Here is a 19,600-nt window from a genome sequence, read left to right as displayed (position 1 = left end):
ATGTATTTGAGACTCACAGAAAGTCTCCGGTCTTCAACAGTTGATATATTGTCAGTTTTGTAATTTATCATACCTTTTCTCTGAGAATTTTACAGAGGGAATTTTCTCTATTGGGTATAAATTAGATTAAATGGCCTTTAGATTAAAGAGTTCTCTTCTGTCTCTGACAGTCTGTAATTCTACCACATTTGTATTGAAACCTTACTTACTGAAATGTTTGCCAATAATTTAGTCATCTGCCCTACAATTTAAAATTTTTATTTTACTGATTTTATTAATTTAAAAACATGACTGTAGTTGAATATTGCAGCAAAAGCAATAGCTAGTGATATGTTAAGATGATTGTATTCCTTTATTCATTCACTTTTTTTTAAATTTCAGTAATATTTTGTTTTTCCAGTTACATGTAAAGATAATGCCATTACATTCATTTTTGTAAAGGTTTTGAATTCCATTTTTCCCTCTCCCTTCATTACTTCTCTTCTCCCCAAGACAGCAAGCAATCTGTTATAGATTATACATGTATTGTAATTTAAAATATATTAGTCTTGTTGTGAAAGAAATATCAGAAAAAAAGGAAAAAACCACTAAGGGAAAAAAAAGCAATTCCAAAAAAAAGTGAACATAGCATGCTTCAATCTACATTCAGTCTCCACAATCCTTTCTCTGGATGCAGGTGCATTTTCTGTTCCAACATTATTGTAATTGCCTTGGATCACTGTATTGTTAAGAAGAGCCAAGATTCATAGTCGATCATCACCTAATCTTGCTGTTACTATATACAATTTCTTGCTTCTCCTCATTTCACTTAGTGTCAGTTCATGTAAGTCTCTCCAGGCTTTTTTGAAACCAACCTGTTCATCATTAGAACAGTAGATATTGAACAATAATATTCCATTACATTCATATACCATTTCCCAATTGATGTGCATCCGTTCAATTTCCAATTCTTGTCACCACAAAAGGTGCTACTACAAAATATTTTGCACATGAGGATTCTTTCCCCCTATTTTATGATCTCTTTGTGATACAGATCCAGGAACAAGACTGCTGAATTAAAGGATATGCACTGTTTTTGAGCCCCTTGGGCATGGTACCAAATTATTCTTCAGAATGGCTGGATCAGTATACAGGTCCACCAACAATGCATTAATGTTCCAGTTTTCACACATCCCCTCTAGTATTTATCATTCTGTTTTCCTGTCATCTAAGCCAATTGATAGGTGTGAAGTGCTTCAAAAGAATTTTTAAAATTTGCATTTATTTAATAATGATTTAGAGCATTTTTATGTGACTATAGATGGCATTAATTCCTTCATCTGAGAATTATTCATTTCCTTTGACAATTTTATCAAAGTGGGGAATGACTTGTATTCTTATAAATTTGACTTCATTCTTAATATATTGTAGAAATGACTTTCTTGCAACTTGATTTATAGCTGTCATAGGGTACTCAGAAGCCAAGAAATTGGCTTAAAGTCAAGGCTTAAATCAAGTCTTTCCAATGGTGTTTTCTCAATCCCCATCATTAACTTCACTTGCATTGCAATATTTGATACTGAGGTGACTAGGAAACCTCTCTTCCTGGATAACCTTCTTTGGACTTTCATAATAGTTGTCCTTAGCTCTCCTACATATCTGACAATTGCTTCTCTATTCCCTTTGTATCTTGCCTCCTTAACTGTGGACATGCACTAAGTCTAGTATAAACTTTTCTCTTCCTCATTTAGTGTCCTCATCAGCTTCCATGCAATTTTCTTTGCAGAAAACACTAAGATTTATATATCTGGCTCTTATCTTTCTTGAGTTAAACCTCACTATCTGTTGAACATTGCAAACTGTATGTATATACATATCATAGATACTTCCCTTTCATCTTCTCTCCACACCTCCTTAACCTCTGTACCAGATCTCAACATCTCACCCTCATTCTATGATTTTGTCCCTTTCTCTCTACTCAGTTTTCTCCCTCATTTTTCACCAAGCCTGTTGTTATGAATGCTACGATAATGCTAGCTGTTGATCTGCCTCATCTGTTGCTTTCTCAATCTTATCACAAAGTTTCCTAAAATGTACATCTGACTGTGTCATTCCTTTTATTCAATAAATTTTCCTGGGTTTTGCTTTGTTTTGTTTTTTAATCTCAGAAGCCCAATGTAAGTCTCTGGCTCTGAAACATGGGAAAGAAGGCAAAACCAATCGACATATCCAAAAAAAATCTGATAGTATAGTGTGCTAAAAAAAAAAAAAAAAAGTGGTCCCCCTCTTTGCAAAAAAAAGTCAGGGATGTGTAACCTGTCACATTTCTTCTTTAGGTTCAGGCTTAGTCATTATTGATTTAAAAACACTTGATTTCCAGTGCTTTGTTGTTGTTTTTAATCATTGATATTTTTCTGATTCTGCTTGATTTAATTTATATCGATTTTCATATGTCTTTCCATTCTCCTATATTATGTTTTATAACACAGTAATAATAATCCATGCATCACAGTTTGTTTAACCATAACATAGTAAATAGAGGCTCTTTTTCCAGTTCTTTGCGTCTACAAAAAAGTACTGCCATAAATATTTTGTTTATGAGGCCTTTGTTATAAGGCCAATTTTGTTGATCGAACATGAAGAGAAAGAGGAGTTGAAGGGAGGATGTAAAGTAAAACCAATGAGCCACCTCTCTAAAAAGCAAAGAAAAGTAACAGTAACAATAGTACCAACTCTTTGCTTTTGGTCATTGGACATGTGGGAGTGAGAAGGGAGAAAGGCAGAATATTTGCAAGAATTCTAAGCATTGTAGACTATTGAACCTTAGGTGTTTTGCTTGTTTTTTTTCCCCTTCTGGGTGGGTTGTAATACAAACTCATAGAGTATTGGAAGGAATACTCTTTAAGTATGTACCAACATACTTAGTGTCAGAGATGCAGTGAGCCTCAGAGCCCATCTGCGCCTTTCTGTAACTAAACATACCCTGTCAGGTAGTCATTTTAGTCTAGCTAGTCTTGACTTAAAGATCCTGAAAATCTAGTGAGAAGAAACCACAAAGGTAGCCCTATCCACTATTGCATAGCACTGAATACTGGGAAGTTTTCATCTGCCAATCTTGTTTTAATTATGCCCTCTGTGGATGCAAGCCAGATAGGGTGGATCTCTTTTCCTCATGACAATCCTTCAGACTTTAAGTGATATATTTGGGAAACTTCATCCTAGTTGACATCCTACTTGTCAATAACTCCCTTCCAAAAAGATGAGAACCATCTTTGAACACAATCCTTCAAGTATTCTCTGACACTTAACAGAATTCTTGGATTTCAGTTTCTCCTTAATGCAGCCAGAAACTATATTAGATTATTTGATCATCCTATCTTTTTTCTAGCTATGGTTCTCCTCTCTTATATATGTATGGTGTTAATTAGTTGAACTAATGTCAAAATTTTATTTTTGTTAAGTTTTGTCTTAATTAGATTTAAACCTGATATTCTAAACGTTTAAAAATTTTTAGGATGTTTTTAGGAGACCATCATATATTAGCTGTCTCTCCCTCTTAGCATTCTGTCATCTATAAATATAATACAAATTATCTTTGCCTTTATTGGTTCACATCATTGAAAAAAAATTGATGAATGCCATAGGGAATACCTTTTTTGGCAAGGCATAGGGAACCACTTGACTAGATTCTTAGTCTGATTCAGAACTTGCTATTTATTAATTTTCTGCTCCGTTTGGGTCTCTGATTTCTGAACAATAACACAGCTAACCCTGTAGGAGAGAGATGCTGACAAAGTTAACCTCCTGTGATTAAGGAAGTACACCACGTAACCTGCATATCACTAGTGTATTGCTGACCATTTAGTCTCTTGTTAATAAAAATGAGGTAAGAGCTTAACACAAAAGAGTGAGACTGATATCCTGGACCATTGAAAGAGCACTGAATCTCAGTGTCAGGCCATCTGCGGTCTTATATTTCTGGACAAATTGCATAACTTTGTTGGGCTTGTTTGGCTATTTTAAAAATAAGAGTTGTACAGGACTTTCTAAAAATATTTCAGTTCTTGTATCTCATCAAGCATGACACCGTCCCTTCAGCAGGGATATGATGTTTTAACATGGTTCCACCTATCATCACTATCCATTTAATTCCTAATTCTTACTTATTAAATAACATTGGAAGCATCAAGGGATTTAGCAGTGAAATTAGTAGAGAAGAATATGAGAAGCTGTACCATCTATCACCAGACATACAGAATTAATCCTGAGTGTATTTAAGGGGGTGGGAAGTGAATTTTCTAGGACTGGTTCCATGAGATCTTGCATGCAATGAAAATGAATGATGAATTGTCAGTAGTACTTCTTTAGAGACATGGTGATCAGATTATACAACAGTGTTCACTCCATGAGTGAACAAAGCCTTCCAAATTAAGCACTGGGAGTACCATTCTCTGTTGTTGTACATAAAAGGCACCAATTCCAGCTTTGAAAGCCAACAGTACCACAAGTCATCACTAGGCCATCCCATCTGTCTATTGAATCTTTAAGTGGGAAACCTTAGACCTCTTTGATGTTTTTGTTTGTAAGAGCCTATCTTTGCTGTTAACATTCTCCAAAAGAAAATGAAAATGAAGTAGCCATTCTGGAACTCAGACTTGTTGTAATAGCACACAGGTGGAGTAGGTGGACCAGCTCTTTTGGCTAATCTAGGATGTTTTGGATTTAGTCATTTAGTTCACATTTTTAAGTGTCTTTTTGCAGCTTTTTGTGAACCAGTGAGGCCTTCAAGGTCCTGGAGTCTTATAACATGGCCAGCAGTTCAGAAACAGACTAAACTCCATTAATATGAGTTAACTCTTTTTGTTTTAAGTTTTTTATTTTCAAAACATATGCATGGATAATTTTTCAACATCGACCCTTACAAAACATTAAGTTCCAAATTTTCCCCCACCTCCTTCCCTAGATAGCAAGTAATCCTATATATGTTAAACATGTTTATACTTGTATGTATGTGTGTAGAGAGAGAATCTAAGATATGTATACATATTTATACAATTATGTGTGCTGCACAAGAAAAATCAGATCAAAAAGAAAAAAATAAAGAAAATGAAATGCAAGCAAACAACCAAAAAAAAAAAAAAAAAGATGAAAATACTGTGTTGTGATCCATACTTGATTTCTAAAGTCCCCTCTCTGAGGACAGGTGGCTCTCTTCATCACAGGTGTCTTATATTGTATGTTATGTCTACGTTTCTCCCTTTCCTAAAATTTAGCCAAAAGGATTGGAGCCTATTTTGTACCCAAAGCTCAATTCAGAAATGCCAGCTCAACAATTTGCCCAATAGTTCCTTTTATTGTGAAATGTGGTCACCTCTACTGGAGCAAACCAGTGCAGGACTAGGCTAGTCAGCCAGTTCTTAACCATTCCTAGTCTTTTTCCTTTAAAAACCTGGCTGTCTTACGGAGTTGTTCCTTTTGAGCTCCCCTTTAATAAATGTTAGTATAATTCTTTATTCTGTTAACTGATTTTGATGTGTGTCCCTATTATAGGTCATCTAAGAGAAGCTCCCTCCCCACTCATGATGCATTCCCCCCAAATGCCACCGTTCCAGGGGCTAGCTCACCAGTCTCCACCACAACAAAACGTCCAACCCAAGAAACAGGTGAGTAATAGATGTTATTGGTAAAAAGCTTGAGGTTGGGAGCTAATGTGAGGGTGTCTGTTCAGTTCCTTACCTTCCAAATGACAATACTGTTTCAGGAGCTGAGAGCAGCCTCAGTAGTGCAGTCCCAACCCCTGGTGGTAGTGAAGGAGGAGAAGATCCATTCACCCATCATCCGAAATGAGCCCTTTGGCCCTTCCCTACGACAGGATCCTCCCAAGCATCCTGAGAACATCAAGGCCCCTGTCCACATTCCTCAACGTAAGTTTGTTTGCTACTTCTTTCCTACCTCCTTCCTCTAATCAAACTAAAGTTCAGTGTTATATCTTAAGTGCTGGCCTTTCAGCCTTTCCCTCTGTGTCTTAGGGCCTGAAATAAAGCCATTAGATGTGGGCAGACCTGTGATCCGGCCTCCTGAACAGAGCGCACCCCCACCTGTGGGACAAGACAAGGACAAACAGAAGCAAGAGCCCAAAACCCCAGTTGCTCCCAAAAAGGTAAAGCTCTTTTAAAAATAATGGAGCCTTAGCAAATATACACTTTCTTCAAATCCTGAACCACCTGTTGGGAAGAGCTTCTTAACATATATCTGGGGAGGAGGTGGAGAATAGCTTAGTCTTGAAGTAAGAGTGGCCTATTCTTAGATCACCTCTCATGTTTCTTTGTAGTTCTAAAATTTCATGGTTTCATGAATGAATTGCTAAACGCATTGCCACTATTGAAATTATTGAATAGTGTCCATTATGATCATTTGTTAAAATATCATAAAGAATTTCTCAAGCCCTGTCCTTTCCTTCTCTCTCAACTTAACGCAGATGTGGGTCTGGGAGTTAATAGATGAGTTTTTCCACCTATTCCTAATCAGATTTTTTCTTGTTTGACTAGGATCTCAAGATTAAGAACATGGGCTCCTGGGCCAGCCTAGTCCAGAAACACCCCACTACTCCGTCCTCCACAGCCAAATCATCTAGTGATAGCTTTGAACAGTTCCGCCGAGCTGCCCGAGAGAAGGAGGAGCGCGAAAAGGCCCTTAAAGCCCAGGCTGAGCATGCTGAGAAGGAAAAAGAGCGGCTTAGACGGGAACAAGAGAGAATGAGGTGAAGAGTGAGAAGGATAACATTTATATAGTGCTTGTTATATACACAGCATTGTGCTAAGTGCTTTACAGTGATTATCTTATTGATTCTTATAACAATCCTGTGAGTTAGGTGCTTTTTACAATTGAGGAAACTGAGACAAGCAAAGGTTAAGTGACTTTTCCCAAGATCATACAGCTAGTAAGTGTCTAAGATCATGTTTGAACTCAAGAATGAAAGCTGGAGGTTTGGGTGGGGATGGACTATCTTCCATTCTTGTTCAAGAGGGAGAATGTGTTTCCTCTCCATCTCATTAGGGTTCTTTGTTACTGACAGGAGCAGGGAAGAGGAAGATGCCCTGGAACAGGCTCGGCGGGCTCATGAAGAAGTTCGGAGGCGTCAGGAGCAGCAGCAGCAGCAGCGATCAGAACAGCAGCAGCCCCCAGTGGCTGCAGCCTCCTCAGCTCCCCAAGCACAAAGCTCTCAGCCCCAGGCCTCCCAGTCCATGCTGGATCAACAGAGGGAGTTGGCCAGGAAACGGGAACAAGAGCGAAGGCGCAGGGAGGCGGTGAGTTGGGATACATTCTAAAGAATGGATAGCACTGTATCCTGGCTACGCCTAGGCTGGCTGTTCTCACAAATGGCAATGCCTTAAAATGAGATCTATTGACCCCCCCCTTTGTGTTTTTAAAATCTTTATGTGCTCAGAATTGAGCTGATCACTCGAGAACTGTGGGCAGAAGTAAAAAACATGGCCCCTCTTTATATAAAACTCCAGTTTGAGGAGACAAATCATGAACAGAACTGAAGAATTGGACAAGGATTTACAATGATATACCGAAGTATCTTGGAGAAAAAAGAGATCAGTGTGGGATCAGTGTGGGTTGGGGGAAAGAAGTTTTACCAGAGGCATCAGAGTTTTTGCTATACCCTAAAGAGCAACATTTAGTGTTTGGGGGGGCTTTCCATGAAGTCCCTGGATTGGGCCAAGGTGTGAGGTGGCAGACTGGCTAAGGAAGCAACTCAGATATAGGAAAGAGAGTTAGCTAACTGATGGAAAATGGCTTCTAATTCTTTTTTTCTCTTTTCTCCCTTTAGATGGCAGCTACCATTGACATGAATTTTCAGAGTGATCTTTTGGCAATATTTGAAGAGAATCTTTTCTGATAGCGCCTGGGTTTCTTCTGACTCTGATTTTCTGGCAAAACTGACTCTGCCTAGTGTTACTGGTGGCTGGGAGGGGGTGTCCCTTGGGCCCAGCCCTTGTGCATGTTCCACCCATCGTGGGTCTGTCAGCCAAGGATCAGCAGAGTCTGCCTTACCGTTGGACTTCCCCACCCCCTGCACACACTGAAGTCAGACCCAACCTCAAGCAAGCGCTGGACCAGGTGGTTCTTAGGCATGAATGAGGTCGTCCTCTATGCCAGACGTATTCACAGTATATCCAGGATGTCACATTCTTTACCAGTTTTCTAACTATGAGAGGAGCCCCACCCAGGGCCCTGTCTCCTTCCTTGGTATCAGCTACTACTATCTCTACCCCACACTGTAAGACCAGGGGTTGCAGAGGTAGCCCATGGAGAGCAGGAGTCCCACCCGTGTTGTTGGGATTGGTGGGGAGGGGAAATGACAGTTGGGACCAGTCCCCAGCTGCCTAAAGTCCCTAGTCACTGGCTTTGCCTTGAACAGAGTCCCACCCTGCCCTCATCCCCTTCGAGCCTTTAATCGAGAGCCGTTCTCTGTAAGTGTTCGCTTGTGAAAAAGGGAATAGTCCAGTGGAGGTGTGTGAGTGTCCATGGCCATTTGGAGTGAGGTGGTCGTCGTAGCACGCGTGTGTGGAGGCCTCGCCTGGGAGCGAGACTACCAACCAAAGTCAGTTCCTTTCCGCCTTTGTTTTTTGTTTCGTTTTGTTTTGTTTTTTCTTTCTTTCTGCCTTCTTTTCTGTTCTTTTTAAATTTTATTTTTAATTTTCCTTCAGACACAAAGGCACTGCTTAACTTGGAATGGGTGTTATCGTCTCTCCTTTGAGTGGTGGCAATGGGGGTGGGGGGAGGGGGCGCCGCACTGTGGGTAGTGTGTGACCGTGGCTGTATTGTATAGTGAATATAGTTGGCATATATTTGTTTGAGGTTTGTTGGTGACTCCACCAAACTTGGTGTAAAAAAAAACAAACACAAAAAAACAAACAAAATACAAAACACAAAAAAACTGCTTATATTTTACTCAATTTCAAACTTTATTAGTCTATATTTTTTAATTGTAAAACCAGAAAGCAGCATCTCTCTCTCTTTCTCTTTTAAAAAAAATTTTTTTTTGATGTGTGTGTATGTGTGTGTGTGTGTGCGCGCGTGCGTGTGTGTGCGTGTGTGTGTGTATTTTTTTTGTTGTTGTTTGTTTGTTTTGGTTTGGTTTTTTTTTTTTTTTTTTAAATGTCATATCTGTTTAAAGTTGTTTTATACCAGGAAGGGAGTGGACCCAGGGCTGGGCTGCGTGGCACAGCAGAGATGGTGGGCACCCCCCTCCACCATCAGTGGTCCCGCCCCTACCCTTACTCCCCCACCCATGGCCCAGCGTGTTTTTCTCTTTACTCTTTTTTTTTTTTTTAATTTTATAATTTGAACTGTTCACAAGGTTACGTGCCATGAGTACCCACTATACAGTACAATACTGGTGCCTCAGTGTTGGCCAAACTCTGGAGTAATTAACTGGTTTGACTTTAATACGGTGAATATGCATTTGGTCTGTACTGATCATGGAATAAACGCATCTCTTTTTTTTTAAAAGCTGGCGTCTTACTGATATTTCTTTTGAACTCTCTCCTTGTGATAGACTTAGGCCTGGAACACTAAGCTAATGGCCATGCAGGTGAGAGAAACACTTCAGTCAGCCACATCTTTGCTCTTCCAATTGATGCCTCCAACCTTCTGCCAATCCTACCTTCCTTGAATGCTGGGATAATAGCCTTCTGAGCCACTGCCTCCCAGTCAACGCCATATCAGCAGCCCAGGCAGAAATGATCTGGGATGGGATAAAAGGGAACACCCAATGCCCGCATAGAGAAGAGCTCAATCGGGTGGCCATGGTTCTCGGGTCCAGCTGAAACAGCAGGAACCAGTGGGATGCTAAGAGGAAGAAAAGTCTCCTCCCTCTTCTGGGATAGTGTGAGGAGGAGCTCTCTTCCGTACATGAGGCAGCATGATTTCCCAGATTGTTCTAGAATGCTCAAGCCACATGGTGTTAGCCAGAATATTAGCTGCAGGTCAGCTTGACTCTGGACCTCAAAGAAAGTAGAAGCAAAGGCCCTGCTCTTCCCCAGGCAAAACTGTAGGGAAATGGGTTCTTCTTCCACCTAACTCCCATGAGCCCCATATCCAGCTTCTTAGCACCATGGAGGCCTGACCTTCAAACAGTATTCCTTCTCTTTCTCCCTTTTGTGAAAGCACTTTGGACATTTCTCCCCACCTTTTCCTCAACCCTTACCTCTTCCTTTAATTTTAAGCTCAGGGTTTATCAGGTACTCTTAAATGTACATCATCTGAAAGACTTAGAGATACAGACACACACATATCTTACACTGCACACCAGATCTATTCCCTCTCCTTTCTTGGGATTGTATATAAAAGCCACCACATACATCCCTGCCCCCCCCATTTAGGGGCCCACAAACATACATACATACACACACGTACACCAGGCTGGGACTTCCAACTGAAAGTGGGCCCAAGGATGTAAAATACAAATATAATTTCTATGTATGCAAAGAAACAAATGTATTAGTAGTGATGTTTAGTCTTTCCTGTTTTATTTTTTAATAACCAAAATTTAAAATGATCCTGCTTTTAAACTCTCCTCTCAAATTCAAAATTTTTGCCAAATTGTACAGGCTGAAGCCTGGGGGTAATTGCTTCTAACTTGGGAGCCAGCCATGCTCATCCTTGAGCCCAGGGTGCACATCTCTCTCCAAGGGTTATGACTTTGAAGGCATTTAGGTCCTATTGGTTCCCATGTTCAACAGACCCATTTCTTTGCTCTTGATTTAATTTCTTTTACTTATCTCTTATTTTCCTCATTTTTTTCCTTCTGTTTTGTTGGAGCATTTCTTAGGCCAGATAGTGCTGGAGGAATGGTTGTGTGTTCTGCCAAAGGTTTGCTATCTAAATTTTTCCCTGTTTGACTCGTTTGTGTGCTTATAATTGGGTTGCGATTAGGGTGGAGCCACTATTTAATTTTTTCTCCTCACCCTACCCTGCCCATAGGACTGATTCCCTTCCAAGCCCTTCCCCTCCTTCTAGGAATCTAGTCCCCAAAAATGTATTTCTGGTTCTTCCCCCTTCTGCGTCCTGTTTAGGAGGATGAGAGAGATGTGTACAATCTCCCACTGTACGTGATGCACGGATGGATCGCTTGGCCAATAATTATGTCAGTGAATTTGAGGCTTGTATTAAACACTTTAGACATTTGTAGAAGGGAATTAATAGAATTTTCACTTATATACTAAAGGTTTTTTGTGCAGTTCTCATTGCAAAATAAACATTTGTACTGAATATCACGTGACCCTTGAGGCGGCTTCTTTGGGGGATTGAGAGAACAGTGTTTGAGGGGTTCATAGAGACTGTGAAAGAGAATGCCGGCCGGGTCCTGGGTTCCTGTTACAGGAGACCCTGAGCGGGCGGTCACCTGTTTTTAAACCAAATTTGTATCGATTGTTTTGTCATTTCCTTACCCGGTGTGCGGCCCGCCCCCGTTTCCAGAGCTCCTAGGGTAGTGTGAAGACATGCCTCCGCACGCGCCCCTCTCTGGGCCACTTTGTGGCATCCTGGGGGATTTCGGGTTTCTTGAGAGCTCCCCTTTTGGAATTAGACTGCGTTTGATTGGCTGCTAGAGCTGATTCCAAATCCTATTCCTTTTCGTTCCTCGTTTTGAGCCTTCGGGACCTCCGCTACCCAATCAAAACGAAGAAAGACTGGGAGGCGGGATTGGGAGCCCTTTGAGATCCGGGAGGGAGGAAGCGAAATCTGGTGGAGCCCGAGTGAGTAGCGAGGTTGCCCTGCCCGGAAGAAGAGCTTGGCGAAGGGGCGGGGTTTGACGCACGCTTGGGCGCTTCCCGTGCCGAGGCCCCGCCTCTGCCTCCAGGTTATGTAGCTCTTACTCCCTCCCTCACTTGCACGCTCGCACCCTCCCGAACAGCTGCAGCTAGTGACGCTCTCGGTGCTTTCGGGAGGCTCCGGAGTCTGCATCAGGAGTTCAGACAGCAGAGTAGCGGTTCCGGGTTCCCAGCACCTAACCCCGCGCCGTCCCTCAAGCCCAACAACCCACCGGAAGAGGCCCCGAGGCCTAACCTGCTATGGCTGATATCCTGGTGTCGGCGCTGCTGGCGCCCTCGCGATTGACGCTAAGGCTGATTCGCTTCTTCTTCTGGATCCTGGTGTATTGGGGCGCGTGCTTGGCTGCCTTCGTCTACTTCATGAAGGCCTTGGGCCACGTGCTGCGGCACCCGCGGCGAGGCTGCTGTGGCAGACCGCGCCGGAAGGCCCCCACGTTGCTTCAAGACCCCTCTTTTGGGCAGCACCACTTCCTTGACCTCAAGGTGAGCTAGGCCCATAGTAAGCCGGGAGGGAGGGAACAAGCTGCCCAGCCTAACTGACTAACTCAAGGAAAAGGACTCGGCAAGGAAGAGGAGCTCAAAGCCTGAGCAGGGCTTGCCGGGGGTCCGGGTGAGAGTGGGGGCAGCGTCTAGAGATGGAGAAGAAATCCTCAACCAGCTGCTCTCCATCGTCCCAGATAGGAAAATTTGGAATTCCCCCCTCAGGCAAGCCCCTTCCACACTCGGCCATCCTATATTTAGTGCTCAGTGGATCCTTAGAAATTTTCAGGAGCTAGCAGGGCCTCTTAGAGACTGTTAAGTCTATCAGAGCTGTGGTTTCTGGAAGCACAGACAGGGTGCGGGAAGAAGCTGAGCCGAGCCAACAAGGGAGGGACCCTCCCTGACTCCAGCACTCTGACAACAGCTTCTTTTCTCCCAGACCTCCGGCCTGCGGCTGCATTACGTTTCTAAGGGCCATGGGCCCCTGATGCTCCTCATCCATGGCTTCCCTCAGACCTGGTAGGTGGTAGGGTGGGGGAAAACAAGAAGACCCAAAGCAGCAGCCTCCCTCCTTCCTCCACCCTACCTTTTCCCATGACATTCCGTGTCTGAAAGAGCCCCTCGGAACAGGTGGGGCTCTCAATGGAAACCACCTCTCTTGTTCTGTTGAGCAAGTCCCACTGGAAGGATGGGAGGGGAGGGGGGGAGGAGAGAGAGAAGTGACTCAATCATCATCTCCATTCCCTTACTGGCCCTACAGGTTTTCCTGGCGACACCAACTTAGAGAGTTCCACAACAATTTCCGTGTGGTAGCACTGGACTTGAGGGGCTATGGGAGCTCAGATTCACCTACCAATCTGAACAGCTACACCATTGATGCCCTGACAACAGACATCAAAGATGCTATTGAAGCCCTAGGTACCTTAAGGCTAGGAAAAGGATTGGGGTGGGTTCCTGAAGGGGAAGGGGAATGGATGGACTTCTCTCCCCCATTCCCATCCCCTGGTGACGTGCCAGATGTGACATGGCCCTAGTCAGGCCCGTAGTCTTAGTGCTAAACTAAACTCTCTGTTTTTGACCCCCATGAAGAAATTTCAGAAGGGCCACTAAAACCTCCGAGGTATGACTCTAAAATTTGGTACCTTTACAGCACTATTTAGCATTCCAGAATCTTCATTATTTTTCCTAAGCTTTACAAATGATAACATTTAAACCTGGAACAAATCTAAGAGATCATCTAGTCTATTCCCTTTGTTTTGCAAATGAAGAAAATAGAGGAGGCACTAAGATACTAAGATACTTTGTCTTTAACCACACAATCATCAGGGCTAGATTCAAACCGAGTCTTCTGAGTCCAAATTTAATCTCAGAAAATATTTCTTAAATAACCCCTACAATATCATCATAACTCACATAAGCACTTATCACATAGGGCCAGGTATTGTTTTGGCTTCTTGGGATACAGAGACAAAATGAAAAATAACTCCTGCCCTAAAGGTACTTTTATTCTACTGTGAAAATATATAAACACAATTCTGTACATATATTTGTATGTGTATGTACACATACATATGCACACATATACATATTTGATCATTTGAGAATGGGAGTTCACTAAAAGCTAGGGAAACCAAAATGACAACAGGATTTGACTAATTGAAGCTAGAGTTAAAGACAGAAGTGAGGGAGGACTACATCTCTAGCCTAGAGGATATCAAAAAAATCTTTTGGTAGTTAATGTAATGCTCAGTAATAGGGAATATGAAGTAGAGCAGTTTAGCTCATTTAAAGTGTGTTGTGAAGTTGTGTATTTGAATATATGTCATTATAACGGATTTTAAATATCAAAGCTAAAAGATTTTATGCTGGAGCTAAGAGGAAGTCATTTAAACTCAAGTTTAAAATCTTGAGTAGACTTGTGCTTTAGAAAGGTTTTGACCATACATTTATATCATTTAGAAGTCTGTTGTAATAATTTTAGGCAAAAGAGAATGTGGACCCTAAACCAGGGTGGTGGCCATGTGAGTGAAGTGACTTATGTTGTGAATGTTAGTCAAACATTTCGGCAAGTAATTGGATAAGAGGAGGAAGGAGAGGAAGAGAGTTGAGTATGATTCTGAAATTGTAGCCCTGAATGACTCCTAATGCTCCTAATAGAAATAGGGAATTGAGTAAGGAAGAGTAAGGTTTTGGAAGAAAGATAAGGAGTTTCATGTTGAAAATTTAAGATGCCTTTGAATGGGATGCCAGGTGGGAAATGTCCTGAAAGGAATCTGTTAGTAACACGGAACTGGACCCAGAAAAAACTGGATATGTATATTTGGGAGTCTACTTAGAAATTATCATGATAGCTGATGAGATGACTAAGTAACAGAAGAAAAGAGGATTTAAAACAGCTATGATTAGATCCAGAAGTTTGATTATGATCAAGCTAAAGAAACTGAGAGGCAGTGGAGATTTAGAAGAGATTTGGGAGAGAGCAGTATCAGAAAAACCAAGGAGGTGTCCAGGACCAACTTCTGTTTGTCAACACTATCAGAAACTGCTGAGAGATCAAAAAGGGATGAGAACTAGGAAAGAGCTTATTATATTTTGTCAATTATGAAATTGCTGACTACCTTAGACCAATTTCAGGTGTTAAGGGCAGTAGCCCATTGCATGAGAGTAAAAAGTGAATGAAAAAATGTTGTAATGACAACAGGTGTGGTTGGCTTTTTCTTAGAAACTTGATTATAAAAAGGAGAGATATGGGGTGATATATTCTCAAGGAGATGACTGGGACAAACAAAGGGTTTTTTTTTTCTTAAAAGTTTTTTATTTACAAAACATATGCATGGGTAATTTTTCAACACTGACCCTTGCAAAACTTTCTGCTCCAAATTTTTCCCTACTTCCCTCCATCCCTTCCCCTAGATGGCAGGTAGTCCAATACATGTTAAATATGTTAAAATATATGTTAAATCCAATACATGTATATGTATTTATACAGTTATCTTGCTGTATAGCAAGATCTAGAAATTTTAGATCTAGAAAGGAGAAAAAAAAAAAAAAAACCTGAGAAGGAAAACAAACAAGCAAGCAAACATCAACAGAAAGAGTGAAAATGCTACGTTATGGTCCACACTCAGTTCCTTCAATCCTTTCTCTGGGTGTATAGATGGCTTTCTTCATCACTGAACAATTGGAACTGGTTTGAATCATCTCGTCATTGAAGAGACGAATTGATCTTGTTGCTGCCATGTATAATGATCTCCTGGTTCTGCTCATTTCACTTAGCATCAGTTCATGTTAGTCTCTCCAAACCTCTCTGAAATCATCCTGTTGGTGAACAAAGAGTTTCTTAAGATTTGGAGAACTGGCCATGTTTATAAGCATCAGAAAAGATAGTAGATAGAAAAACAAATGGAAAGAGAACGTAAATGAAAGAGCCTTCAAGAGGAGATGGGGGGGTGGGGAGGAGGGTAGTGATCAAGTGTACAAATAGAGCAATTAACCTTAGCTATGACAAAGTGTATGTAATTGAACTTTTTAACTATATGGGCAAGAATTTTTTAAAAAGAAGATTTAAGACTTAAATAGTGATAACACAGTGAGAGAAGAGAGGTTTAGAGTGCCTGGAGGTCCCAGTGGAGATGAAGGATAGGTTTAAATTCCTGAAAAAGTAATATAAAGGGAAAAATAGAAAGTTGTGGTTGTTGAGAGGAAATTCAAAGAGTCATAGTGATGTGGTTGATAAAAACACCAGATGATGGTAAGTCACCAAAAGTTGGGTTTGGTCATTTGAAGAATTCACAATTGCCATTCTCTTGGACAAAAGATAGATAATAATTTAGGGAAGAGATTAGAGACAAAAAAAATGAAGGGATACAATAAATACAAGTAAATATGAAATAGAGTGGGAGAGCATATGAAAGACAAGTTGCTCTGGAGTGTTTAGATACTTGATTCAAATAGAGGCCTTGAGGCTTTGTTTATTCTCTGATCCTTCCAACATGGCAGCTTCTCCTACCTTAGCTTGGTAGTGATAGAGGGCTATAGAGTTGTTGATTTCCTTGCCCTCTTTAGTGGCTGAGGTCTTATTACTTGTCATGGAACTTATGGTAAGAGTTTCTAGTAATGGTTTGGGAGAGCTAAGTCACCAGTTTTCCTTCCCCTTTCTAACTCTAGTGCCATTTCTGTTAAAAATCTTCCATCTTAGTCTCCTAACTTTACACCCCATCGTACCTCACCTTACCTAATTCCAATTCTGTGCATCATTGACAGGTTACTCCAAATGTGTCCTGGTGGCCCATGACTGGGGTGGAATCTTAGCCTGGAATTTCTCCATCTACTATCCAAGTCTGGTAGAGCGGCTGGTGGTGGTGAGCGCTGCCCCTACATTTGTTTACCAAGGTAGGTGCTTAGATGGATGGGACATTTGGAGGGAGGGTAGACTGGGCCCAGCTTATAGGCAAGGAGTAGGTGCTGAGTTCTGAACTTAGAATGGTCTTTTTCTCCTCTACTCCTTCCTCCCCGCAGGGGTTCAGTATGGATGGTTTCCTTACTCTTTTCTCTTCTTCTTCCCAGAGTATGCCCTGCGCCATCCCAGTCAGCTCTTTCGCTCCGGTTATGTGTTCCTGTTTCAGCTACCTTCCGTGCCTGAGAAGTTGCTATCTATGTCTGATTTTCAGGTCCAATCTCTTCTTCCTGCCTGGTGGAGAGGGGCAAAAGCTAGCGGGGAGGGAGCATAATGATGTTGTGGAAGTGGGGAGAGAAGAGGATTTACTGAGTTGGGAAGACTTTTTCAGAGGTATTTGGAGGGCATTTGTAATGAAGAGTTGATCATGTGTGCAGATTCTAAAGGACACGTTGATTCATCCTACAACTGGAATTCCTGGCCTTACAGATGAGGAACTAGAGGCTTTCTTGTACAGCTTCTCCCAGAAACAGGGCCTCCTTGGCCCCCTCAACTACTACCGCAATCTTTTCAGGTGATGCCTTTGAGGAATGAGGACAGCCAAAAAAAGGGGAGGTTAATAGTGGGAAGAATGATTTTAGGGAGAATGCAGGGAGGGGGGAAATTGTGAGAGTAGGAAGAAGAGACAGAGGCATAATTAGGAACAAGAAGGGATTGAGGAAGTCATTGGTCTTAATAAATGTTATGCATCTCTTTGCCTCACAGTCACTTTCCACTAGAGCGTCAGGAGCTGACAGTACCAACATTGTTGTTATGGGGAGAAAAAGACCCATACCTGGAGACTGGACTTGTGGAGAGTATTAACAAACACTTTGTGCCAGGCCGCTTGCTGTCCTATGTCCTGCCTGATGCTGGCCACTGGATCCCCCAGGGACAACCAGAGCAGATGCATCACTACATGTGGGCTTTTTTAAAGAGGTTCAAAGTGTAGTCGTGACTCTTCCTTCAGATATGAACATTCTGGTTTTCTGCTCCTCCCAAGGCCCACTCAAAACAAGGGAAGAAAGGGAACAGCACTTGAAACAAGCCAGCTTTTGACTGTAATATGGAAATATTGTCCCTCTAACTCTCCTCATCATAGATATCCAATCAATTCATTCCTCTCCCCAATATTTAAACTGTCATACTCTGTCCTCTCATTTCCTGGCTGGCTGGTCCCAGTTGAACCCCTATTAAATTCTGCAAGTTCTTTTCTCTTATTGTTTTAGAGAAAGCACCTCTTATAGAAAGAAAGGGACCACTGTACCTGTGATGTATGCACAGAAATAAATCTCCCACTCCCTGCCCTGCTTTGCCTTCCTTCTGTCTGGGGCCTCGGCTCAAGAATACTTTGGAATCAGGGGCAGGGTTAAGGACTGGAAATGTGGCCCAAGCTTTGCCCAATGCCTCCATCTTGTCCTCCATGAAAACCTTTTCTGTCTGTAATTCCTTTGATGCTTGGAGCTTAGATTCATTCTGCCGGAGCCTGCCTTGGATCCTTGTCTCTGTTTTTTAGGACTTTTGCTTTTTATCATGGTAGGAAAAGCAGACCATGGGCCAGGAATATTGGAAGAAGGCCCTTAAGAATTTTCCTTCCCACAGAAGTAGCTGGAATGATAATAAGATAAAACCACATGTGGAAGACAGAACTATGGAGTGTAGTAATAGTTGAGGGGGAGGAGTAGGGTAGAGAAAAGGATTGATTAAATGTCAGAGTTAGGAGTGAATTAAAAACAATTAGGAACTTTGAGCACCTTGCTTATATCAATTTTCGGTGCAGTTTAAAACAGCAAAATGGAGCTCATTTGAATTTCCCCAAATCAACACTTCTGACTAGAAAATGACAAGAGCCAATTAGAGGGAAGAAATTAAAGGGGAGATATCTGAGATAACCTGAAAGAGGAATATTGAGGGTGATAGGTGACAGAACAGAGTTAGACGATAATAAAGGGACCACGAAAAGGTATTTTTCTTCAATAAAAAAAAATCAAGTGTGATAATATCTAAGTTATTTAAGATTCCTGCTTGAGAACTTCACCCAGAAAAGAATGGGGAGAACAACTCTTAATGCTATTAGATCCTGACAGAAAAGTGCTTTTTTCTAGCAAAAAGCAGCTGAGTAAAATTCTCATCATGAAAATCATATTATGAGCCTACTACAATAATTTACCTCATGTGGAAGACAGGCATTGCAAATATTTGTCATTAAAATTTTTTTAAATGCCAACAAAATTAACAAAGGACTTGGAGACCTTGCTTCGATCCAGTATAGAAGATTTTTGCACTGATCTGAAGAAAGTTCAGTGTTTGGGGTTAAACCAGTACCAAGTAGTCAAATGTGTTTTTATAAAATACAAGTTGTTCTGTGTCCTAGAGATGATGGAAAGAATGGAAGAAATATCAATGATCATTAAAAAGTTTCAAGGTAGAAGGAAAGGACACAGGATAAGAGAAGACACAATGGTGACTGGTTCCTCTATAGAGAGGACAGCTGGACCATCCCAGGAGGAAGCAATTTCTTGTGCTGTAAAGGATACATACATAAACAGAAAAATCTGCAGTCCTTGGGTTGTGGATTTAGGAGTGTGTTAGAATGTGGCAATTCTGATAGCTTGTACCCACTCCTGGTAATTCATGTTGGAATAAGTGATACTTTCATAATGCGCCTAAAAGGGAATCCTGAAGGTTATGTAGTCCTGCACAAGAAAGTGAAAATTTAGGGGCACAGATTGTGTTTTCATCACAGTTGCCAAGAAGCAGTATCAGAGTAGCAGAGGGAAATACTGTGTCTCCTGTGACCCAGAGATGAGTTTCACTGACTTGCTTGTTTCCAGAACCATAGATTCTGCTGTCACTTATCTCA

General features: G+C 41.5%; 2 protein-coding genes across 5 annotated transcripts in view; both read left to right on the top strand.

Moving 5' to 3' along the window:
- Positions 1–9,501, top strand: part of BRD4 (bromodomain containing 4) — a 156,371-nt gene extending 146,870 nt beyond the window's left edge. For all 4 annotated transcript variants that reach the window (XM_051972028.1, XM_051972027.1, XM_051972026.1 and 1 more), the window contains 6 exons: positions 5,530–5,642; positions 5,741–5,903; positions 6,009–6,139; positions 6,528–6,739; positions 7,055–7,286; positions 7,817–9,501. In XM_051972028.1, coding sequence (XP_051827988.1) covers positions 5,530–5,642; positions 5,741–5,903; positions 6,009–6,139; positions 6,528–6,739; positions 7,055–7,286; positions 7,817–7,885 — 920 coding nt within the window. In that variant the 3' untranslated portion in view covers positions 7,886–9,501. The remainder of the gene's footprint in view (positions 1–5,529; positions 5,643–5,740; positions 5,904–6,008; positions 6,140–6,527; positions 6,740–7,054; positions 7,287–7,816) is intronic.
- A 2,223-nt stretch (positions 9,502–11,724) lies between these two features.
- EPHX3 (epoxide hydrolase 3) lies at positions 11,725–18,043 on the top strand. Its single transcript, XM_051972043.1, has 7 exons — positions 11,725–12,305; positions 12,742–12,821; positions 13,063–13,220; positions 16,566–16,694; positions 16,869–16,972; positions 17,136–17,272; positions 17,464–18,043. Exons 1-7 carry the CDS (start codon positions 12,063–12,065, stop codon positions 17,687–17,689), a joined length of 1,077 nt encoding a protein of 358 aa, XP_051828003.1. The 5' UTR covers positions 11,725–12,062; the 3' UTR covers positions 17,690–18,043.
- The last annotated feature ends 1,557 nt before the right edge of the window (positions 18,044–19,600 follow it).

Source organism: Antechinus flavipes, chromosome 1 (assembly GCF_016432865.1).
Source record: "Antechinus flavipes isolate AdamAnt ecotype Samford, QLD, Australia chromosome 1, AdamAnt_v2, whole genome shotgun sequence".
NCBI classification, from domain to species: Eukaryota; Metazoa; Chordata; class Mammalia; order Dasyuromorphia; family Dasyuridae; genus Antechinus; species Antechinus flavipes.
The sequence above is the reverse complement of the archived record's forward strand: the minus strand, read 5'-3'. Positions and strand labels throughout refer to the sequence as shown.